We start from the raw sequence: 25,128 nt of genomic DNA, 5'->3' as shown, positions 1-25,128 counted from the left end.
TGTTTTTTCAGAGGGGGAATTAAGTAAAATATGTACATTTTGATTAAATTTAATTTTAAACTTAGATTTGTTTAGATTTTTTAGACAAAATGTCACAGATGAGCAATTCAGGCTACGTGGGTCTACATAGTACAGATAATCTACTACACTGTCTGCAGTTGAGCTGAGTCACTAATGTCTCTACGGTTGTATTGAATGTTTTGTTTTTTACAGAATCTGCTCACTGCAAATGGTTCTTTTTTGGGGATAAGACAATTTTGCTGAGATTTTGAGACCAAGTGGCGCATCATAGATGTTCTGCTATTAAGTAATTACTTCAGAGAAAGCAGTTTGAGGCTGTATCTCAGCGACAGCAACACACTGCCTGCAGTTCAGTCGATAAGTTCCTGAATTTTTGTACCGTGATTGTTGGTCGCAGCTGAGTCACTCGTGTTGTGCCGAGCGTTTGTTTTTTTGTTTTTTGTTTCTTTTTACAGAATCTCCTCACTGCAAATGGTTTATTTTGGGAGACAGAGCAAGTTTTTAAGAGTTTGAGCTCAGATTCGGTTTGGTGTTCTGACCCAAATGGCACTTCATAGATGTTTGCTTTTAAAGAATTACTTCAGAGGAAAGGTTGGGAGGCTGTATCTCAGAAATAGCAGAGAAATGGAAAAAGAAAAGTCCTGTGGGAAGAGGAAGCGTCGAGCACCGGCTTAACTTTTTAGAAGTTAAACCGGCCAAATTTTTCAGTCCCTGCCACATTTTCATTACATTCCAGTCCTTCCTCTCTAATGTGTTTCCACCTGTCTGTGTGAGTCTCCGTGGTCCTCTGATCACAGGCTGACTGGGAGCCCTCACATTTCAGCTCCTAATCAGATTAGTGTTGTGGCTGTAATGCAGCTAATCCCCCCGGGCAGCTCCAGAGTCGGCCCCCGGGGGCCACTCTGACCACGACAGCGTCACACTCTTGTCACTTCCCGACTCTTACAGAGTTTCATCTGCAGCCGTCCAGAGGCAACGACAACCTGCAGTCGATAACAAATTTGTCACAGGCGAGCGGTAATAAATCTCAACCAGTGGGGAAAATCTGGGTAAAGAAAAATGATTCAGAAACAGTGTCTCTCCATCACCACCTGCCACTGAGACGTTCAGCTAATCCCCCGCTGCCACAGTGGAGTTTCTCAGCAGCCATCAATTAGACTGAACTCGCACTTGGTTCCTCCTCGCTGCTGTTTGAAGAACACGATTGGTGAAAAATCACTTAGAGGAGTTTCTGGAAGTGTGACGATTAATCATCCTACTCAGTGTGTGAGCAGAGACCCGACTCTGTGTTCTCTAGCTGGATAGACTTGTTACTTACTCACTAAGCTAAAAGTTTACTTCTCTGACTGGTTAAATGGAATAAGGCCGATTATAAACAAGGATTTCTTCTACTTTAAGATTTTGCCAGATATCACGTATGCACTGAACAGATTGCTCTTTATCTCAAAACTAAGATGCACATTTGATGCCATTTGATTTCATACACTACCGTTCAAGTTTGGGGTCGCTAAGACAAGTTCATGTTTTCCATGAAAACTCACACTTTTATTCATGTGCTAACATAACTGCACAAGGGTTTTCTAATCATCAATGAGCCTTTCAACACATTAGCTAACACAATGTAGCATTAGAACACGGGAGTGATGGTTGCTTGAAATGTTCCTCTGTACCTCCATGGAGATATTCCATTAAAAATCAGCTGTTTCCAGCTAGAATAGTCATTTACCATATTAGCAATGTCTAGGCTGGATTTATGATTAATTTAATGCTATCCTCACTGAAAAATTTGCTTTTTCTAAATATAAAGACATTTCTAAGAGACCCCAAACTTTTGAACACTTGTGTATATCCATTCATCCATTCTCTATACATATTCGGATACCAAATTAATATCCGGATAGTGCCGTAGGGAACGAATATTCGAATATTCGGGATATTCGGGTTCCGCCCTACATAAATCTTTATAAAAATGAAAAATAAAATGGAATTTCTTTGATTTGTTTTACAAAAATTTGTTTAACAATTAAATCAATATCTAAAGAGGTGTTACTAAAACAGGCTGTAATTATTTCAGTATTTCCATTTCATAACCTCTACAAACCATGTTTTTCACACATTAACTCTAGAAAGATGTTTCACCATGTTAAATGTATCTTACAACAACATGTCCCCTCTGTATCAGATTTTTGAGCCATTTTACAGATGAAATATGTTTTAGTGTCCTCTCAATGTCTCAGAATTTGTTTTTAAACGTGTCTCCTGTGCACCGAGCACTCTCTGGATTCTTAGTTTGGTTTTGGTAAACTTTGAATGAGCAAGAGTTAATATCAAATTTCACCTTATTGCTTGTTTGTTTTTGATATGGTTCATTCAAGGACCATAGGAAAATTAAGCGGTCAATGATCTTTTTATTTTACCAGTTTCTTGCTCTGATAAGTGGTGTAATTTTGACAATTTTTCAAGCCTAACGGTGGGTTGCAGCTACGTCAGTCATGGGTTCTGGGCTGTGCTAAGGATGGCAGAATTTTTTTATTTGTTACAGAATCTGGTGTGATTATTTATTTTTTTGTCATTATTGTTGGCGGCTTTTTCAGTGGAATTCAAAGGAATTTCTTTGAAACATCAAATTTCTAATTATTTCGAGTTGTTTTTTTTTTTTTGATGATTCATTCAAGGGATGTTGAAAATTCAATGGTTCTTCTGTTTTTAACAATCCCTGTCTCTGGTCAGTGGTGTTATTTTGGCAGTTGTTTTAAAATAAGTAATAATTGGCAGAATCTGGTGCGTTCTGTTTATTTTTGGTGACTCTTTGAAGTAGACATGTACAGTAAAGGGATTTTAAGCTTTTATTTGGTTAATTTTCCCAACTGAATGATTAGTTTCTTGCTGTTTTTGCAGCATCCTGGCTCTGATAACATAAAAACTTCAACGTATTTTGGTTGTATTTTTGATGCTTCATTCAAGGAAAGTTGAAAAGTTGCTCTTTCTGTTTGTTTTTTTTTTAAATCTTTTCTTGCTCTGATAAATGGAGTCATTTTGACCATTTTTTCAGAGACATCTTTTTGAATGAGAAAGGAAAAAAGGGATTTCTATTAAATATCAAATTCAAGTTATTTTTGAAATTCTCTGATCCTTTATTCAAGGAAAATTTAAAAGTTAGTGGTTCTTTCTGTTTTTGTATAATTCTTTACTCTGATAAGTGGTGTAATTTTGGCTATTGTTTCAAAGATAAAAGGCCTTATAAACTTCCTGGCAGGTTTCAGCAGATAATGGCTTCTCGTTTGCTCAGAAGTTGACAGAATCTGGTGCGTTCGGTTTAGTTTTGATGACTCTTTGAAGTAGACATGCAGAATAAAGTGATTTGAATTTGATATTTTGGTAATTTTCCTATCTGAATGATTAGTTTCTTGCTGTTTTTTGTAGTTTCCTGGCTATTGTTTTTAAAAATAACATGCCTTTCTGGCTGTTTCTTCAAAGAAAACATGCCTTTTAAACCCATCGGTGGCCTGGAGCTGAGCCAGTTATGGTTTCTCATTCAGCTGAAGTTGTCAGAATCTGGTGAATTCAGTTTATTTTTGGTGGCTTTTTGAAGTAAACGTGGAAAATAAAGTGATTTTCAGTTTGTATTTGATTCATTTTCCCAACTCGAATGATTAGTTTCTTGCTGTTTTTACAGTTACCTCACTCTGATAAATGGTGTAATTTCGAAAAGTTTTTAAAGGATTTCACCTCCACCAGCAGGTTTTTGGTGTTTAGAGGTTTAGTATTGCCCTGCCGGATAAAAAAAATGAACAGACCTCGCCCTGTCAAAGCTACAGTAGCAGAGAAACCACATCAGCAGCATCTGGAGCCCTGTGCTATTCCGTTTCATCAGCATCTCTTTGCTTTTACCCCTCAGGCCTGTTCCAAGAGCTCCATGGTGCTGCACAGCTACGGCATGCTGCTGCCCTGTGCCATCGACAAGTTCCACGGCACCGAGTACGTCTGCTGCCCGTCCTCTCGCACCGGGGAGTCCAACCCGCCGTCACTGCCCTCCCAGGAGGACGACGTGGACGAGGAGGTAGAGGACGAGGAGATTGACATGTTGGACATGGAGGACGAGGACCTCAAAGAGGAGAGGTGAGCAGAAATGATCCTGGCATGTTTTTTTTCTCTAAATATTGCAAGCGTAACATCCGCTCGGTTGCGAAGGGCAGGTATTACCGGCCATCTGGATGAATTAAAGTTCCATGACAGTGATCTATGGCAGCTGCTCTGCCTTGTTTGATAAATCACTCCTCTGCCTGGCTTCGCTCAGCGAGACTCCAGCTGACGAGCAGCCAACGCAGAAGGAGGAGCCGGTGGACGAGGACGAAGACGAGGAGGAGGAGGACGAGGAGGAGTACCACTACGTCTACGAGGACGAGGAGACAGACAAGGAAGACGAGGACGAGAAGAAAGAGAGCAGCAAAATGTTAGAGAGCCAGGACGAGGACAAGACTTTGCAAGAAGTGAAAGGTTTGTAGCAAGTTGTTCTGAATGATAACCCTCTCTGTCTGTCTCTGTTTAATTATTTGGCACTTTGCCTTCCTTTTAAATATAATCCAACCTTTTCAGTCTGTAATGAGATAAATGTGTGCATCAGCAGACACTGTGAGTTCTGCTTTATCAGAGTAAAAGGACAAATCATCCTGCACTAGAGGAGCTGCTGCAGCGTTGTCATTAATCATGTTTGTAGTCAGAGTGCTGGTAATGAGTGTGTCTGCTAGCTGCTTGTGATAGAGACTGGTATTCAGTGCTGCCCCTAGTGGCCGGATGATCTAACAGGCTGTCCCCCGGCAGCGGTGTGCACCCTGGAGGCTGAGACGGGCCCCTGTCGGGCCTCCATGCCCCGCTGGCACTTCGACATGAGCCAGAGGAAGTGCGTTCGCTTCGTTTACGGGGGCTGCGCCGGCAACCGCAACAATTTCGACTCAGAGGAGTACTGCATGGCCGTGTGCAGACGCCTGAGTAAGTCTTCACATGGCAGAGGCCGGTTTCAAACAGCCCTCTATCTCTCTATCTCTGTGTCTGTGACTCTCTGCTGAAAACACCGGAGGATAACGCAGGTTCAGTCTGTGGCTGATCTGTGAGCTGAACAGCTGTTCTGCCGTCTTCAGCTCCCACTAATTAAATCACTGTAGCTGTACCATGTCACCTCCACCAACAATCACAGCCACCAGATTCACTCAGAATCATCCGTTCTCCACCGAGACATGAAGTGCTGCTTCCATCTGATTAATTGATTGAACTGAAAAAAATTATCACCACCTCCAAATGCCGACGGCAACGTGCTCATCTTGCTGAATTGAACAAGTAAATATATTTAATTTAGAATAATTTAAAACAAAAAAAACAAAAACGTTGTGTTCGGGAAATGCGAGTCAGATTCAGTTTAATGTTTTTCTTACTTATTTAGATTGTTTCTAATTTATTTTGTGTCATTGGATTAATCAAGTAATAGTTTGAACATAACACTGAATAAAATGTCACCTTGCATTTAGTTTGTTGCTATTAAATTGGCTTTTTTTTAAATGACATAATATATCTCAGTGTTTAGAGTTTATAGCCTCACTGGTTCATTAACTTTTGATTAATTGTCAGCTAAAAATCAAACAGAATAAAATTAAGCTTTTATTAGCTTCTATTTGAGTAAAAAAGTACATAAACTAGTTTGATTTTAATGTGTGCGATTTACAAAACCTAGGGAAACTGTTAATGGAAAATAGACATTAAATGTTTTACTCATTTTTGAGCACATTTCTTGATTTGATTGTAATTTTGTCAATTTTAGGCTATATTTTCTTTAGGTAAATTTGTTGTATAGCTGCTGTTTTAACAAAGCACCAGTTATTTGAGAAACTTTTGTTCAGAGAAGACAGAAATCCTTCAGACTGTCCTTTCATTTACAATAAATTTTATTAGCTTGGACAATCCAAACTGAATCTCCATGTAATCTCCTATCTCCATGTTAGGAGATACAGGAGAATCAGTTTGGCATTGTGCGAATTGAATTGCGTTTCCCTCCCAGGAAAGTTTGGTACGACCAATCATAGCACGGGAGGTGGGAGTTAATGCTGCGTCATCTTCAGCGCCTGGATTACCCATAAAACACCTGCGCACCTCCCGTAACCAAAGACTGACTTGGTTTGGCTCTGATTTAAAGTTATTCCAAACACCGCTAATCGTTCGGAAGGAGTCTTTTGTTGCGTAGCCTTTTCAAAAATAAGTGTTGTACTTGAGAGTACCCCATGTATTCGCAGATTTTTGTGACAAGAACGGCAGTAATCATTCACCACGACGCTTTCTCGGCTGCATGCCGTTGTTTGGACTACATGGACTACAAGGTCGATTTGTTTGTGCTTCACATCCGTGTTACGCTGATTGGTTCTTTCTCGTTCAAGCTGCATTCGTTAGCCCCTCCTTTTTGAAATCGTCTCCTATCATCACAATGCCAGACTGCCTTTATTTGTGTTTATATTAATACATAAATAAAGTCAGTCTGGATTTTCCAGACAAAAATTTTATTGGAATTCCAACTTTTTAGACATTAGATATTCATGAGGTATAACTGAGGGACAAAGAAGATGCAAGACGGATGTAGTCATGAGTAAAATGTTATTATTGTCATTTTTGAAGAGATGATTTTTGATAAACTATTAATTTAGATTAATTTTAGATGTATATGGTTGCTATTTTCTGCCTCACTGTAGCAGCACATCCCAGACCATCCAGGTAATTCATTAGATGTGATACAAAGTAAAAATTAAAGTTTAGATTTAAGTAAATAATCCAAAATATAACAATCATACCTTTTCTTTATACTTCCTGTTTGGCTTCACCTGATGAAATGTTATTTAAATCAGTCTGACATGTTCTGTGTACCTCAGTTTTACCTGATACTGGACTTAAACTAAAAGTTTATAATCAGTAAAATGGCTTTGTGCAGGAGTTCTCTTCTGTCTTAACTATGGATATTTCCTCCTGCACACATGAGATTTTACAGTCTCTTTTTGTTAAAACATAATGTTTTGGCAGGAAAGAAAAATATGATTTTAGAAGCAAAACTTAGATACTTCTACCAAAAATATTCAGTATCCTGGATCTGAGACCTTCTAAGTAATATATGTGATGCAAAATTAAACTTAAGATTTTAGTAAATAATCCAAAATATCACACTCACACTCATACTTTCACATCTCCACACTTTTTCTTGCTGCTTTCATGGTCATTCATGTGCATGCGTATTGAAATAGTTTTAAAGTTTGCGGTCTTCTTGTTTTGCCTGTTTGTTGCCATTTGTTCATGTTTCTGTCTGTCTGTCTGCTCACGAAGCACCGCCACTATTTTTGATAGAAACCCACCGACACATGTCAGTAAGCATCTTTTTTGTTCTTTTGCACCTCGCAGTGATTCACTCTTCATCAGGTTAAACACAGTTCATGGCCACAACCGATTGGATTTTTCTTTTTTTTTCACTCAGAAAATAAAGACTTTTAGAGCTGAAGCGGTGAAGCTTAGAGAAGGAACTGTCAGGGGGGTTTATCTTTTAACCCGTGCCTTCGTATTTGTTTTTCGCTTTTTTGATGTTTGGGTGAAACGATGAGGTCCTCTTGTTGTTTGCGAGCCCGGAGCGTTGTTGTTTTGGCGAGTTGCAGCGATGCAGGCAGTGAGTCCTGCGTGACTGTATAGCGAAGAAAAAAAAAACCCCAGAACGGAGCCCTCTGGCCTCGCCTCAGATGACCCAGCTGTCAAACGCGGAGATATTTCCATTAGTGCTGGAGACGCGACCTGTCAGCAGAAAGCCGACGGGAAGATGAAAGGAATCCAAATGGAAAGACTGTCAGATTCTCTTAAATTTATCAGACTTACTAAGGGTGGAGGGACGCCAATGAGAGGAGTGCTTTCTGTGAGGATTTTGCTCCCAACTTCAGTCTGCATTCAACTCTTTTCCTCCCTTTGTGCGCAGTTGTGTGTCTTTGTCTCGCTGCCTACCTGTGTCTGCTTTGGATCTGTTTTCTGTTGCCGCTTTTTCTACGCAAACCCCCCGAACCTCACCGGCTGTTTGTTTGAAACTTTGCAGTCACGCCCCCGACTCCTCAGCCCGCCGACGACGTGGACATCTACTTCGAGACCCCCGCCGACGACAAGGAGCACAGTCGCTTCCAGAGAGCCAAAGAGCAGCTGGAGATCAGACACCGCAACCGCATGGAGAGGGTGAGTCGGGACACAGATTCCCTAATTAAAAGGATTAAAGCGTCTTACCGCTCGATTGCACCCACTTGTGAGATCAGGATAAGGTGACACTTTCCCTACCCGAGATGCTGCGGGACCACCTTGCATGCCCCTTCATTTCATGTGCCTCTTCCTGCAGGTAAGGAAAGAGTGGGAAGAGGCTGATCGCCAGGCTAAGAACCTGCCCAAGGCGGAGAGGCAGACATTGATCCAGGTAAGAAACTGATCCTTCCCCCCTGGGAGTCTCAGCCCCCTTTCGTCCCTTTGTTTGGATGAGATGTGACGGCTTACAGGCCCTCGGTCCCTCACTCCCTGCTCCATTAAAGATCCCTTTTCCCCGGCTGCTCTATCTTTATCACTCTAAGGCTAAATTGGGGCAGCGTCTGAATGGGGAGACTTCTAAAATGAGTCCCCAACTCCCTTGACAAGCCTGGAAGGCGACATGACTGAAACGGAGAGCTGCTTAGGAGAAGTTGAAAGAGCGCCTCGTGTATTTAGGCACATTTATATATAATTATGATTTTGTTTATAGCACTTCCAGGCCATGGTGGAGTCCCTGGAAGAGGAGGCAGCCAGCGAGAAGCAGCAGCTGGTGGAGACTCACCTCGCCCGAGTGGAGGCCATGCTGAACGACCGCCGCCGTCTGGCCCTGGAGAACTACCTGGCCGCCCTGCAGGCCGACCCCCCCAGGGTAAACCGGCATCTTTTTTTATCTCCATCTGTTTACAGATTCACACATAGAGTTCAGTCAGGCCACGCCGAGCTCCGCTCTGTGGCTGATCTCATCTCCTGTCAAAAGACCCTCTGCCAACTCGCCGTTCATCACGAGGAGAAAGGATTACTGCACCCAGAAAAACACACATCCCAAAAAATCCTCCACGAGCACAAAGTCAATCACATTTGAACCTGCAGCGATAATCCCTGTGTCATGTTTTTTTTTTTTTAATTCCTTTTATCTATTAGTCGTCTGATCCTTTCGCCACCGCACAGTTTGGCACTCGGTTGAAAGGTGCTGGTCGCCGCTCAAACCGCAGCTGTTGGATTTGCGTTCAAAAAAAGCCATTAATTAAATATTTTTCATTTTAAATTCAAATGTGGTAGCGTTACCTGGTTTTTGGAGAGCAGCAATTTTTTGTGTCTTTGCTTTTGTTACACCTCCAAAATTGCTAATTGCATCATCTCTGCTGTGGTTCTGTTTCAGTAAAAAGACTTTATGTTATGTTATATGCAGCCGATTTGAAAACAACATTCTTCCCTTACCTCTGCTCAGATAAAAGACAATCATTTCCACATTGTGTTTTTTGTTTTAAGTTGCACAAAGTGTGCTCATGTCTAACGAGAGGCTTCGGCCACATCCTCTCATCACTTTGAGGTTTATTACCTCAAATCAAACGAACCTGAAACTGACGAAATTTGATTCTTTTGACTGGAAAAATCTAAAGAAGACAAGAGCAATAAACATCGCAGATACCGTTAAAATCAGAAAGGAAATGGAATGAATTGATTGCACTTTAAAAAGGAAATTTCAGTTGTCTTGTTTGTACGCACACAAAACAGGAATGCTGCATTCATTAGAGGCCATTTTGCACCATCCAACTCGACTAATTGCCCCATTTTTTTCCCACTTTGCGCTCAATTTCAGCCCCACCGCATACTGCAGGCCCTGAGACGGTACGTTCGCGCCGAAAACAAGGACCGCCAGCACACCATCCGCCACTACCAGCACGTCCTCGCTGTGGATCCTGAGAAAGCAGCTCAGATGAAGTCACAGGTCGGTGCTTTTAGACTGAGTTGACTTTGCTGGCTGGAAGTAATGCCTTCATATTGTTTGTTTTGTTCAATCAACAGCCAAAAAACATGAAATCCACACCTTTTTGTCAGAAATAATGATGGTAAATCGATACAACTGATCATTTGCTCATGTAATGTTTCAGATCTGTGTGTTTCAGTTTGTTTAATTGGTGCCAGCCTGTATTTTAAGCTACCTGTGACAATTAAGACGTCCCACATTAGAGGCCGCGTCTGTAAAACACGAGCCACTTCCTCCTGTTCCTTCTCAGACAGGGAAGGGATAATGATGTCTCAGCCTGGCCCTCTCTGCCCTGTTTCTAAGTGTGTAGGAGGTAGAAAGAGTGCGAGTTGTCTCTGAGCTGAAGCCCAGGAGGAGCGAGGAGGCTCGTCTGGCGGAGGGGAGGGCGGGCGTTTCATTCACTTAAGCCTCAGCCGAAGATTAACATTGCCCAGGTCTTGTGTAACGCCGGACTCTGAGCCGCTGCACTGGGGATTTGGCTGGAAGCTCGGCTGTTAGATGTACTCGCCTGTGTGTGTCATTGCCCTTCGACACCATTTACAGTTATCCTCTACCATTACGGATAACACAGCAGATGGATGAAACAACACAGTGAAGGGTGGGAAGCAGGGGCTGGAGGGCTGCTATTTAGATAAATCGATGGATACTGGGAGGCGCTGGACCTCTGTGCTCAGCCATGAGTAGCCAATCTGTGCTGTTGTGCTCTCGCAGTGTTTACTTGCTCAGCTCCAATCACCGCAGCAAGTCTGCATTTTCATTCTCACTTTTTTGCGACTCCCCGTGCCTCAGCTGTCTGGCTCCGGCATGGTTGCTTGAAAATGGCTTTTTTTTTTCTCCCTCCCTGCACTGGGACATGTAATCTTTATAATGAAGATTGTTTGTCAGACAGGGACAGAAAGGTGCCACAGGGGCTGCAGCACATCTCTATAATGAGAAAAAGGTGCGTTATTGCCATCTGTTGCTGGCGCCGGTGCACTGCAGCCATGTGTTGTAAGATTAAAACAGTCAATCATCATAGTGGGAAATAAACACCAGTTACCTGCCAAGAGCCGGTCAGCTTTGTCAGTGGCGGCTTTTCAAATTCTGCCAGCCCATTTTTGGCAGCAGAAATGTGGAAATATTCCGTCTCTGTAAACATCGCACTGCCGGTAGAGATAGTGGAAGTGACCAGGAGTTGTTTTGGATCCGCAAAGTTTTCTATTTTTTTGCCGATCAAACAAGTCGTGCGACTGTGATACGGCGGTGATCATCGGGGCTGACAGGCAGTGGATCCTGTCAAGTCGGTTCAGAGCTTCAAGTCTGATTTGAATATTACATGCAGCAACTTGTTTTATGTGTGCATGTCGGCTGGCTGCGAGCGAGGCTGAGTTCATCTGGAGAAATATGCTCTCCTCCCTCCCTCTGAAAGCACATTTCTGTGACACCTCAGTTTAAATTTGTGAACATGAACAGCTCTCTCTAGTCGGCGCATTGATATTCTGGGCAGAGAACAGCCAGCTGACTGCCCTCAGAGTTGCACTGTATGCTGATTTATTCCATTTGGAGGAGATTTCAAGGCTGTTTCTTGATTTAAAAAAAAAAAACAACGAACAGATTTGTAGTTAAATCAAGGTTTTTACCAACATAACAAGATTTTCTTTGCTTCATCATCTCATCTTGTGTTGTCACCTACTTCTTTTTGGTTGGATTTTATCGTATTTTTCCTCCTGCCGCTTATTTCTATGAGTGAATTTTTGCATATGAAACTGCATTGCTGGGTTCTCTGCAAATATCAAAATCTCAAAATAGGACTGCAGTCAAGTCGATGACACAAGGTGACAAAACTTCACTAGTGGCTGTGAAAAAGAGGGATTTTCTGGTTCACTGATGTGAGATTTGGACTAATAGGTGGATATTCACACTGTTATTAATTGTAATTGGATCAACATTAATGTAATTTAAATTAATGGATTTGCTGAGCACCAAAAAATTGATCGACAACCATTTTACTGAGTGATTTAGCATTTATAGTTTATCTTAAAAGGCTTTTCAGCATTTCTTTGTCTCATAACTTGAATTCCACCTTTGGTTTTAGGGAGCTTTATGTTGGATTTGAATTATTAGAACAGTTTCGCCTTAAATAAACTAAAATCCGTGTGTTTTCCAGGTGATGACCCACCTGCGGGTGATCGAGGAGAGGATGAACCAGAGTCTGTCTCTGCTCTACAAAGTTCCTTATGTGGCTGAAGAGATTCAGGATGAAATCGGTGAGTCTTGTTCAGTCAAAGACCCCCAGGCAGCCTGGAAGGAGGGACCCTGCCGTGTAATAAGAATGAAGAGAAATGAAAACAGTGCTGGAATTCATATACGTGCCCGACAGACAGAGCCAAAGCGTCACATGTCTTGTGTCTTACGGCGATTTTTTTTTTTTTTTTGTCATACATCTGTTGCAAACTGAAAAAAACTCAAGGGAATGTATTACTTATCAGAGGCACAGAAACACTCATAGCTGCAGTTAGATCTAAACTGTATTTGGGATGTGTTCCTGCTCACTCAGGAAATGTCCAGTACATTTTAATATTATCTTTTGTTTCCTCTGCTTCATTAAAGGAACAATAGTTTGCAGCAAAGATTAAAGTGGAGCGGCTACAGTGACAGAACTGGGTCACAGCTTTCACCGAGCAGCGTTCTGCTGGGACGTGTGCACATTTATATGGAAAATAGCTCTCAGAAAAATACTAATTGGTACTTAGCAGAAATGGGAGCAGACTGTTGGCTAGAAAATGTTAAGAGTCATCGGTGAAGCTGTGTGTTGCTGCCTTGTCTCAGGTTGACAGGCATTAGTTAGCATGCAGAACGCCGCCTCACGCTCTGTCATTTGCCCTTTTCTGCAGACGAGCTGCTGCAGGAGCAGAAAGCTGACATGGACCAGTTCCTGTCGTCCATCTCCGAGTCGCAGTCGGACGTCACCGTGTCTTCGGAGGAGAGCGTGGAAGTCCCCATGTCCGAGGGCAAACCCTACCGGCCCATCCAGGTCACATCGCTGGGGTCCCGCTCAGAGCCAGAGGGTGAGCAGCTCCAGACACTGTCAGCAGCGAGAACAACACCGAGGCTGTGTGCTGAACAATAGGTCGCACACACAACTCTCTGTGAAGGACATTAGTGATGAATCATGCCAGAACTGTTGCACAGTGACAGAGAATAGGTTTACAATGTGCTTCTGCTGATGGAAATGTGCTGTGGAGCCCTGGGTTGGGACTTATCTGTGCCTGCACATTTCCCTGTGGCCTCGCCTTCAACACAGCACTACTGAAGTTCAGATAAAGGCACAAAGCCTCAGGCTTTGGTGCCGAGCTGGAGCCAGAAGCTTGGGGAAAAAATGAGCAGTTATGGCTCTATTCTTTGTCACATTTGTGCCAAACAAAAGACTGAATCCTCAAGGAGAAAAAAGTGATGGATGGAATGCTTCCAGCGAGATGGAAGGCAAATTACAAGTAAATCCCCAAAGGAACATTTCACATACATGCCAGCAGCCCAGAGGGCTTAGACACAGCTAGCCAATTCTGAAATGGCTCCCTTTTTAAGTTTGATTATCGCTCAAATTTATTTTCGTACTCTTCCCTGCTGAACTCTTTTCCTAATCAATTAACACAGCTTGATAATCCTGCCTTTTCTCTTCTTACTTAAGTTTTCTCTCTTCTCTCCTCCCCCTTTTTCTGATCTTCTTTTTTTGTTTTCAATCATTTCTAATGCCAAGGCGATCTATCAGACTCCCCACGTGCCTTCAAGAAAGGTTGGTGCCTCTGTTGCGTCTTGTTTTTCTGCCCTGCCATCTCCCAAACCATTCCATCTACTCTTTTGTTCCACTGTCCTCCTTTTCCTCTCCCTTTGGTACAGTTTCCTCTCTCTACCTTCCATTTCTGTTTTATCTGAAGCCATCTGTTATTTAATTTTCTCCTTTTTTTTGATGACTCGCATGGGCAGCGTTGTTAGATCTCAGCTGCTCTTATGGTTTCCATCATAGTAGGATTATGACCTCATGCTGAATAGCAGTCAGTAGCTTCCAGGTCTGGTAGAGATCGGTCACAGCCGACTCCGCTCTCAGAGACTCTCGAGTCGTGTGTTTGCTGTCATCCCGTCCTCAGTGCTTAATTATTCCACCGCCCATACTCTCATTCTCCTCATCACTCGCCCTCTTCCCGATAGGAGCCGCGAGATTTAGTGTCGCCATCTGAGGCTCGGTGTTTCCACTGCTGCCCACAGCTCTGCCTGAAGTGGCGCAATTAGTCCTCTGAGGCCGGAGACTGAGATGCTGTTACAGCTCCTGTTTGGTCTGATATGGCTTTAACCTCATTATCTTACTGAGTGAACACAGAGATCCCTGCCACTAATAGCTGAACCTAAATTAGCAAGAAAATCAGATTTTAACCCCCGAACCCAGCGAGCATTGAACACATCTGCTTGATTAATGACCTGAATGATTGCCGGTTGATTTTCTGTCAATTGGGAAATCAATTAATGTTCTAATAGTTTCAGAACCTACTCATGCTAATGACTGATCACATTGTTATCACGGCTGGCTGTGCCACTGTGTGCAGACTGCAGCGCCATCTGAAAACCTGCATCTCTGACGTCCCTTCTGCTGAGGGAGGCTCGTAAACGCACGTCATTGTTCCTCACTTAATCCAAAGACTATTGTGTTAATCTGAAGTGTCTGGCACTGACTGACGTGCAGCAGCAGAGGGTAATAAGCTGATGGTGAACGGTGCCCTCGCTGCCACGTTTGCCCTCTTTCCTCTACAGTATTTCATGGTGTAAGTAAATGTTTCAACCCTCTAAACACCAAAACATGCCTACAATTGTGAAAGGCATGAGAAAATCAACAAATTTACTGCATTTGTCAGAGCCACAAATTGCAAAAAATTAGAAAAAATCTTTGCGATGTGCTGTTCTGCAGGAAAAAAAATCACCAAATCGAAGCTCAAAATGACAATAATTCATCAAAATGGCTTTATTCTATATGTCTCATTTAAAAATTTGCCAAAAATTCATCTCACGCATTAGCCAGATTCCTTCAAAAACTAAAAATTTTGCTCTCCTCTACACATCTGAAAAGATATCAGTGACTCAAGTGCAACTTACAGTAATGTGACAAAAATCTGAGACTTTTTGGTTGAACTGCAGGTGGTGTTTACACAGAGCAGAGAGATAGGAAAACAATAATGTAAATAGATAATTTTAGCATGTAGAGGTACCATTTTTCCAGTATCTGCAACACCTGTGGGAAAAATAGTTTACACGTTGACTCCAGGATTTTCAATTATTTTACTAAAGAAATCCGACTTTAACTTTTACTTTCCTGATGCTTTGTATGTGTCATACTGCACCGGAGACATTTCGGAGTTCTCTCTATTTCTGGCCATGTTTGTGCTGTTTCCATAGAGATGCAGGACTATATATTGCAGGGGACAAAAGAACCCACATTCAGTAAAAATGTGACAGTAGCAAAGGGAAAAAAAGCTTAGAAACTGCCTGGGGTTCGGAGCGATAAGAGATCAGTCTGTTGTGCATGTTTTTTAAAGATTGTATAAGAAGACGCACAGTGATATGAGATGAGTGAGAGATACAAAAACACCAGGATTGTCATAATTGTAAAGTCATTTAGTGAGTGGATGCATGGAGCTGTGTGTTTACAGAGAAACCTCAGCTTTATGCAAAACAGCGCTTTGAGAGGGCCTTTGTGGATGCTCACAGTGCTCACGCTGTGCTGAATGGAAGAAAGGGCTTTGTTGTCACCAGTCAGCGGTGCAACAGTCGTGAGGAGAAGGGCTGGATGTCTGTGTGCAGCTGTCCACCACCAATACCACCATCCCCGTTCGTTTGTTTGTCTGTTTGCGTGTTTGTTTTCGCTAATCTGCCGTTATTGACAGCCGCTTCTTCACCTCCCGCAGGCTCCGCCATGTCCGGGTTGGACGGTCTGATCGGCGCGGAGGAGAGGATCATCAACAGCAAACCCAAGATCAGCGAAAACGTGGTAAGAGCTCCGTCCTCGGCTTCTGTCTGCGCCTCGAAGCTTTCGTGTCTCTGACTTTGCCCAACACGTGAACTGAGAGCAGCGTTGTTAAAGCAGAAGGCAGGGGAAAGAATTGGACAAAGATACCGACAGTTTAATTCCATCGCCGCGACCTCGGTTCGAGGCAATTGAGCTGATGATTGAAATTAATGAGTGCACGCAGCGCTTTCACATAGCTCTCTTAAGTTCAGCTTCTAATGAGACAGATTATTCCAGTAACTATGTTGTCATAGTTACAGCTATCTCACACTGGGCTATTTGCGTGTCTATGTTTGGCTTCTGCTGGCTGACCCTCATTCAGATCAACTCCACGCTTTGTTCAGCAGTCATCGCATGTTACTTTCCTTTAAACAAACACACACACCAGCCCTCTTCATGGATTTTACGCTGATGTTTGGCTGCTGAATGTGTGCCGTGCCTCGCCTGCTAATCCAACACCGAGCTCAGTGTTTGTGTGTGAATCATGCAAGTTTTCTTTTTTATTTTCGATGCATGTTTTCTCTTTATGCTGGTTTCTCTAAGATGGAGCAATCTGAGGTTTTAAAAATAGCACCTGAGACATTTGTCTGGTGAGACTCTGGACTGCTCTGTCTCGACAAACTGCAGATTGTTTTTTGTTTTTCTTTTTTTTTTGTTTCTGCCTCCTGAACACACCACTTCCACTCACAGTGCTCCAGATTAGAGCTCTCAGTAATGAGAGGCTGACAGTCTGTTTTGAAAGACTTGTTAACTGTGTGCCGAGAAGAAAAGTCTGTTGTTGATGCTTGCAAACCCCCCCTCCCTCTCTCCTTCCAAGACAGCTCCAAGTGTATCATCACCCAAACACAGATAATCCTTACAGTTTACTTCGCTGCACATTCACACCTTCTCGCCTCTCTCTCTCTCTTGCTTTTCCTTTCTCATATATATAAATCTTTCTATCACACACACATTCAATCGCACACACACACATTGTGGCGAGTGTAACCTGGGCTCCCCTGTCTGTGTTGACAGGTGATTGATGAGTCACTGGATGTTAAAGAAGTGGTTTACAGTGCAGAGAGAGTCAGCGTTATGCATGATGATGAGCTGGTGAGTATAGCGGCGCCCTCCACAGGGCTCTCTGGGGAACTGTAGTCATCAACAGTAGTGGGGAGAAGATTGAAAGAAGGAGGGAGAGTGGGAGTGTGTGCAAAGACACCAGTTCTGCAGCTGATAATTGTGCAAAAAAATTTTTAACAGAGAGTAAAAAAAAAAAAACAAGAAAAGAAAACCACCACGTCGGAACAGACCCCTAATCCCCCCTCTCTCTCTTGGTTTTTTAAAAGTTTTCTGTTCAGGCGAATCTATTTTCTGCATGGGTGCATGATTTGTTATGTGAATGTATGTGAATGTACACGTTGGAAATCTCGATCCATACGACGAATGTGACGCCACACAAACTGAGCGCGCTCAGTTTGTGTGCGAGAATGAGCCAGTGATGAGAAAACAGAAAGTCTCCAATGGCCGTCCACATATGATTAGTTTGCGTCATATGTGCCAGATTACATTGTGAAGACGGGTGTAGGTGACCGTGGTTGCGTGTATTTACACCCAATTGGCTAGATATTACACAATCCTCCACAAGGACACGTTGCATGAGAGTGTTCACACTGTTCACGAGCCAATCATGTCATACGGATCCTCTGCCAAAATGATGTCATCCCCGATTCTCTGCCTTTGTAACATAACATGAGAATTAAGAGTCAAATCTCCTCCAGTTAATTTATTTCCCGCATTCCAAAGCTTCTGCGAGGGAAGGTTAATCTGTAAAAGTGATTTTTTTTTTTTTTACAAAGAAAACGAGCAGAAGAATCTAATTACAGTCGTCTAAATGAGTTGTTGCTCTTGTTTATGCTTTAAAAGGAAATTCTCGTATGAGTCAGCCGCCGTGCTAATCTCATATCTTCCCATTATTGGTATTGATCATGATAACAATTTACTCAGCACCTCTGCTGCTGAGATTTGGAAAAATACAGATTCCAGCGAGAACTATTGATCACTCCGCATCGATTGGGGGAAGAAGTGCTTACAAAACTTTCCTGAAGAATCTCACATTAATAGCGATTATTGTGAGCAGCTCTCTTTGAGTAAACACTGATAGCAGAGTCGTGGGAATCTTTGTAGTTATTAAAAACGAACTGCACAGAGTGTTGGATCCAGCTCTGAATTGGTCTGTTTACAATAGTGTGAGGCTCACTCTTAATGCAGATTAAGTAGAAGTTAGTGAAGTACGAGGGTAGAAGTGTTCTGGCACTGGACTGAAGTAAAAGTACAGACACAGCAATGTAAGAGAGTACATAGCAGTAAAATGTCAAGGATAGAGCTAAAAAGTCCTGATTTGGTCCCTCTGACTGATGTGTTATTATAACTGGTGTCGTTACATATTAATGGTGAAGCCTCAGTGCGTCGGCAGCATGTTAATGTTGTAGCTGCTGCAGTTTCAACTACTTCATATCCAGTTTTATGTACAGAGAAAGGAGATGAATCTGAGGGCTCCGAATGCAATTACTGGGAGAAAAGACAGGAAAAACTAAGTTCTGATGCACAAATCGGTTGATAAATTTTGGATTTTTTCTCTAATCTGAAAGATATTGAATCATTTGTTACTGAAATTAAATCGTGAGAAGCTTAGAGGGAAAATCCATAATCGATGGAGCTGTTACCAACTCACAGACATCTGAAATGTGAACCCGGCTACACACTGCTTCTGAAAAAGTATCAAAATGTTGGAAACTGCTGGATTAGTCTTTAACAGTACGTTGTATTTTTAAGCTTGTCTTATTATCCAGTGTGTGAAGCTGTCAGATTAAAGTAGAGGAGTAGAAATCACAACATTTCCCTCTGAAATGTTGTGGGAAAAGCAGCTTAAAATAGAATTACTTGAGTAAAATACAAGTATCTCAAAACATTACTTGAGCATATGTACTTTCAACCACTGTAAAAGTGGAAAATAAAGTTAAAAAGGTGATAGTTAAGCAAAAACATGTTAATATTAATGATGTCATGATCAGTGGTGATGATAGAAGTTAGGAATATGAGAATAAAATGGTGACAAATGCTGGAATTTCCTTTAAAACTTTACGTCCATGTTCAGATGACTGTACGGGAGCTTTAACAATCTGAGTGTTTATTCAGCGTAACAATAAGGCAGTCAAGGCAAACTATCCCAAGTGTACAATGTCTTGGTTATTACAGCATAAACAGCTTTATTGTGTCGTTCGTTGGTCAGCTGTGTCTGCGTGTGTCGTCTCCTCACTGCTCTTTACCCCCCGTCAGGAGTCCTACCGGCCCCTAGGAGAGGACTTCAGCTTCGGCAGCAGCGCTCTGATTGGCCTGCTGGTGATCGCGGTGGCCATAGCAACGGTGATCGTGATCAGCCTGGTGCTGCTGAGGAAAAGGCAATACGGCACCATCAGCCACGGCATCGTGGAGGTGAGACGCCGACGGCAAACTGCTGGAACATTTAATAGATCGGCTGGACACATAGCGCAGATATGTGTGACTCCATATATTCTGGTCAAAAAGAACATTTCAGAGCTCCACATTTCATTTTTCAAAGACAAATTAAGTCACTTGTCCTCATTCATGTGTATGGAGGTTCTCAGTATAGACATTTAGAACTCACATTGTGGATATCTGAGGCTGAACTAGGAGTAGTTTTTGTTTTAGTTTCAGATATAAACCAGCAACACAACCAGCAACACTAAGACAACCTGCAACACAATCAGCAACACAACCAGCAACATTCTCTGACATAGTGTGGAACTTCATCTGTAGCCGTATATTCTGGTGATTATTTTGGTGGTCATTTTACCACTCTTTCTAGTAAATTTCAACCTCAAGTTTCTAAAGAATGAAGCTTTCAATCTCCACACACTCTTTGCTTTTAACTCTTCCTATTTCACAGCATTTCCTGTTTGACTTGAAGGGTTAAAGTGCAGAAAAAATCTTTGAGCTGTTCAACTGCTGATAAATATTTAACTTAATCCACTCCCTGATCGGGTGTGTTTGTTGAGGACAAAGATCAGAGTGACCAGAACTTGGACACTCCTTTGACCAGTGACTATAAAAAGCCTTAAAATGGAGCTTTGTTCAGATTACAAGAGAAAAACTAAAACACTCTGGTGGTTGCTGGATGAAGTCCACCATTTGTCGGAAATAGTTTTAAAGAAAAGACCAACAAGGTGATTTTGTCTCCTAAAATGTCCACTAGCTTCCTTCAGGAAAAGTTGGTCAACATTTCTCAAACCTCATCAACTCTCTGGGACTCTTTACTGATCTATAATTCTACTTTTTATCTGCCCGTATTCATTTCAAATTTAGTCATACTTGATTGTTTCACGATGGCCATTCTGCTGCGGAGAGACTGTGTGCTGGAATAACAAATATCTACCTCTCTATGTTAAAAATCTGGATAGAATTTATTGTTTTGACTAGTCAGAATGAAGTTATAGATTAAACATTCAGTGTCAAAAGTCAAAATGATTTTGTTGATATCTGTAATTTTAATTCTGGATAGTACCTAAGCTATTAAACATTAAAATTGTCTTAGATAAACCACCTGTTATTTAGAGGAGAGGCTTTAAACCACCAACACCTGTTTTCTTACCAAATTAATCAATCAGACTTTATTTTTATGAAGCACTTTTCATACGAATGAAATGCAACACTACGTGCTTTACAGACGAAAGGAATAAAAGAGCAATAAAATCATACAAATAAGCCCAAACATCATGTTATAAATGAAAGACTCGCTATCGTAAATGACACATGCAATGAGGAAACACTAGATGAAATAAAATAAAATAAAATAAAATTGATAAAAATTCAATTAAATAAAATAGAACAAAATAAAAATAAAATAAGACAAAAATAAAATAAATGAAATAAAATAAGCTAACATAAAAATGAAGTAAAATAAATTAATCAAATATATAATATTAAAATATAATTAGATAGGTAGGTGAAGGGTAAAAATAAAAGTCAAAATTCATAAAATCAGAACAAGAGAATAATAAGAAAATACTATAAATTATACAAACTCCCAACGTCATGTTACTAATGAAGGACTAAAAAACAGAGATTGAAGAACTGAGGAAATGTTATTCTAAACAAATAACACATTCAATGAGGATTTCACCAGATCAAATAAAATGAATTAAAATATGATAAAATCATTAAAATAAGATTAAATAAATAGGATCAAATAAAATATGTTAAAATATAAAAATAAAATAGGATAAAATTAATCTGTAAAAAAGCATAAAAAGGAATAAATGAAATAAAAAAATAAAATATGTATTATTACAATACAGATCGGTGACGGGCAAAGTAGAAGTCAAAAATGACAAAATTAAAGATAAATAAAAGTGAAATGACAAACTACACATTCAATAGAATGAATAAAAAATATGTAAATAAATGAATAAATATAGAAATCAATAAATAAAATTAGCACTAAGAAGAGCAATAAATAAACAAAATCCATCAAATCTATTATTAACTGCTGCACCCCTCATTAGAAGTGTCAGATTTATTTTAAATCATAATATGTAAATAGCCAGCATAAGTAAATGCAAAGCAAGTTAGAGCCTGGTCTCTGTAGCGTTTGCGTACGAAACAAGCGGCCGAGATCACTTTTTATTCTTCATTTTCGCAGGTCGACCCGATGCTGACACCAGAAGAACGACACCTGAACAAGATGCAGAACCACGGCTACGAGAACCCCACCTACAAATACCTGGAGCAGATGCAGATCTAACCGGAGCCTACAGGGAGGGGGCGCTGTGGAGTCAGACCGAAGGGGAACATACTACTGACCAATAACACATGATGCTATTGTTAAAGAAAAAAAAGAATCATTTGCATACATCCAAAACTCCATTTACTGGTTTGTTCGAAACAATCCTTAAATAATGCTACTACTTCTACTACTGCTACTATTGTACTATAGAGCTCTTTTTGATCATGTTTCTTTTGAGAAGGTGATGTATCTGCCAATTTGCATTCATGGAAAAATGTGATTCTGCAGATTTATCTGTAATTATCAATACAGCTATCTCAGATCAAGATGTATAACATTTCTTCAGACTTTTATTGGGTTTTTTTTGTATGTTTTTTTTTGGAAAGCAAATCAAACGAAATTTTGAATTTCCCTTGACACTACACTTTTTGTTTCCCATCACGCGAGTGTCATATTTAATGCTGATGGTTTTCTCAAAAAGAAAATTGGTGTTTTAATTTCTCCTCTCAATAGATTGCTTGTATATGAAGGTTCTTTGTACCGATTAAAAAACAAACAAATGTTCAGTGAAACGACAAATGAGGCAAAAAAGGAAAAAAACAAACAAACAACGAAATCCTGACTTATTTACTTTCTGTTCTTTGTTATGATAACAGACAAAATATACATATACGATTTAAATATATATATATAAGAGTAGATGTTTTTATTCCACCTTTTTTTGCCAGGGAAGATTGTTGGTTTGGGGTTCTTTAGCTGTCGGACAGATGTGCACAGGCCCTCCCAGCTCAAACACGACACACGAAAACCTACTCTGAACCCTCAATAAGTGAATGTGATGCTATATCCCCTGTTACACACACACACAAACACAACCTTTTTATCAGTAGGGAAGCTGTATAAAACCAGTAGATTAAATAATACCTATTGACGTGTGTTACATAGTTGAATGTATCGTGGAAGCTTTTCTTTCCATGCTATGTATCTGGCAGGTTCCCTTGAGGCTTCGACGGTCGTTGAAGTGTGTTTTTTTTTTTTGGGGGGGGGGTTTGTTGATATTTTTTTTGCACAAATTACCTGCAGCAAAAAGAAACGTAGCAGTAAATTAACATGGGATGATGCACACACACACACGTTACAGCTGCTTTTTTTTTAGCTGGTCAGAGAGTGCAGATGTAGCAAAGCAGGGCCGGCCCGGAGGCACGAATTAAGAGCCGATTCTGAGGTCACTAGAAACCCAAATATGCCGCATTTGAAGATCGGAACAGGTAATTTTGGTCAGTAATGAAACTATTCCTGGGATTGCTGGGAACTGTGACAAATTTTCCATGCGGATTTGGACAGAAAACCTCGAGCCGGCCCTGGATCAAAGCCACCCGAAGACACTTTGCAGCTGGAGGGCTGTGCAGGCAGACAGAGACACACAGAAAGACAAGGCTTGGAGAGCTGGTTTCTGCATAAAAAATTAGCAAAACTTGTGTATTTTTACAGGTAGAGAACGACACAAACAAGTAAACTGAGTCCTAGAATCCCCCTTTTCTCTCTCTCTCTCTATCTTAGTATCGTCTTTGTATGCCTGTATAGTTGATGTTGCAATCATGGCTTTTTTCCAGAGGATTACCTGTGGTGTGCATTGTTCTTATATGAAATGATATGATATATATTTTTAAGTTTGTTTTCTTGTTTTCTATTTTTTTCTCTTCCTGTGACAGTATCTCTGTATGTGACTGTCTCACTATGCACCCAAACAGCTTCGATCTTGTAACTGCCTGCTTGATTGTGGGAGGGGAACTAATATAATATACATATTAGTGATTTAAAACATTTGATTGACACCAGTGGAAACAGATTTATGGTTACAAGGGGGATACACATCAATAAACTCACAACTTACAGATGGATGTGTCGGTTTTTTAATGGATGGATGGATATTTTTACCTTTATTATTAATTATTAAGTTGCCATTAATAGTATATAATAGGGCTTCAACGGACAATTATTTTATTCCCAGTTAAGAGGAAATACTCCTTAGAATCTAAGGAAAAAATAGAATGAGGAGAGAACAAAAATAGATAAAGCCTCCATGACTGGAAAGGTGTTTATTATATTTTATTTGGTCTATCATACATTAATGAAAATTGACAGAATAATGACTGAGAATATTTTATTTAATCATCAAAAATAATAAAACTTGTAATAAGGAAAGAGAATTGACTTCTAGTGACTAATCAAGATGGGAAGTTTCATTGTGATGTGCTAGTTACATTTTTTTGTACCTGAAAATAGCGTATTTAAAAAATATATATTTAGTGGTCCATTAAAAATTAATGTAGTTTCACTAAACGTGTTTTTTTTGTTTGTTTTGTCAAACTCTAAGACGGAAATTTCCACGTCTGCCGTACTTAGTCACAACAAACTTTAACTTTCCATTTAGATTTCCACCAATGTCTGGAAGTTTGTTTTGTTTTTTACAGAGGAGTTTGTTGAAAATCATCCTCAGCCTAATTTATAGAATATTTGATTTCGAAAACACATCACAAAAATATTTTTTGTTTATTTTTTTCATGCTGTCATAAGCTATAGGAAATAATTTTAATTAAAACCATAAAAATTTAAGATTAATAAAGTCTGTCTAAGTGTAAGTCTAAAAAGCTTGTAATATTTTTCACTTTTCATGCAATGAGTGGATTTTTTTCACACTATTCTAATTTTGTGAGATCCACTGGAATATGTATTTTAGAAAGTTCACTTCCTTAGAAAAGAAAATGATTTTTAATAACTATTAAAATAGTCATTTTCTATTTCTAACAGGGCAAGTTTCACTGTGACATCTGGTGATTTTGATTTTTTTTTGTTTACTAGTAAATAGGAGTTTCAATTAAAATGTGTGTAACTTTACAAAGCAAGTGAGTTTCTGCTCAAACTCATTCACAGTATTGTTTAATTTTTCGAGTAATAAAAAGAGATATTCAAAAACTACACTGTAAAAACCTTCGTAACAAGAAGTTTTGGACCTGTCTTTATTAAATTTTCAGAGGTATGCTCTGCAAGTTAATGTAAATTAGTGCATTTCTAGCTGGATAACATCACATTTGCACATTCAGCCATAAAATTTCAGAAAACCTCCTATACAAATGAAAGTTTTTCTGGTATAAGTAAGCAACAGGGGAGTTTCATACAAAAATATCCTCCTTACTGTCTTCTCAATCCTGAGGTGTTTTGTGCAGT

At 40.4% G+C, this 25,128-nt stretch overlaps 1 protein-coding gene across 5 annotated transcripts in view; it reads left to right on the top strand.

Moving 5' to 3' along the window:
- Positions 1-23,795, top strand: part of aplp2 (amyloid beta (A4) precursor-like protein 2) — a 69,850-nt gene extending 46,055 nt beyond the window's left edge. Inside the window, exons 5-18 of one of the 5 annotated variants that reach the window (XM_051957752.1) lie at positions 3,920-4,140; positions 4,319-4,518; positions 4,843-5,010; positions 8,123-8,256; positions 8,414-8,488; positions 8,807-8,965; positions 9,917-10,045; positions 12,231-12,330; positions 12,958-13,131; positions 13,821-13,856; positions 16,015-16,097; positions 17,130-17,207; positions 19,434-19,589; positions 21,817-23,795. In XM_051957752.1, the coding sequence (XP_051813712.1) occupies positions 3,920-4,140; positions 4,319-4,518; positions 4,843-5,010; positions 8,123-8,256; positions 8,414-8,488; positions 8,807-8,965; positions 9,917-10,045; positions 12,231-12,330; positions 12,958-13,131; positions 13,821-13,856; positions 16,015-16,097; positions 17,130-17,207; positions 19,434-19,589; positions 21,817-21,918 (1,815 nt within the window). In that variant the 3' untranslated portion in view covers positions 21,919-23,795. The remainder of the gene's footprint in view (positions 1-3,919; positions 4,141-4,318; positions 4,519-4,842; positions 5,011-8,122; positions 8,257-8,413; positions 8,489-8,806; positions 8,966-9,916; positions 10,046-12,230; positions 12,331-12,957; positions 13,132-13,820; positions 13,857-16,014; positions 16,098-17,129; positions 17,208-19,433; positions 19,590-21,816) is intronic. The other 4 variants (XM_051957756.1, XM_051957753.1, XM_051957754.1 and 1 more) reach the window with 4 other exon arrangements.
- The last annotated feature ends 1,333 nt before the right edge of the window (positions 23,796-25,128 follow it).

The sequence above is a fragment of the Acanthochromis polyacanthus genome, chromosome 13, assembly GCF_021347895.1.
Source record: "Acanthochromis polyacanthus isolate Apoly-LR-REF ecotype Palm Island chromosome 13, KAUST_Apoly_ChrSc, whole genome shotgun sequence".
Classification (NCBI taxonomy): Eukaryota; Metazoa; Chordata; class Actinopteri; family Pomacentridae; genus Acanthochromis; species Acanthochromis polyacanthus.
The sequence above is the reverse complement of the archived record's forward strand: the minus strand, read 5'-3'. Positions and strand labels throughout refer to the sequence as shown.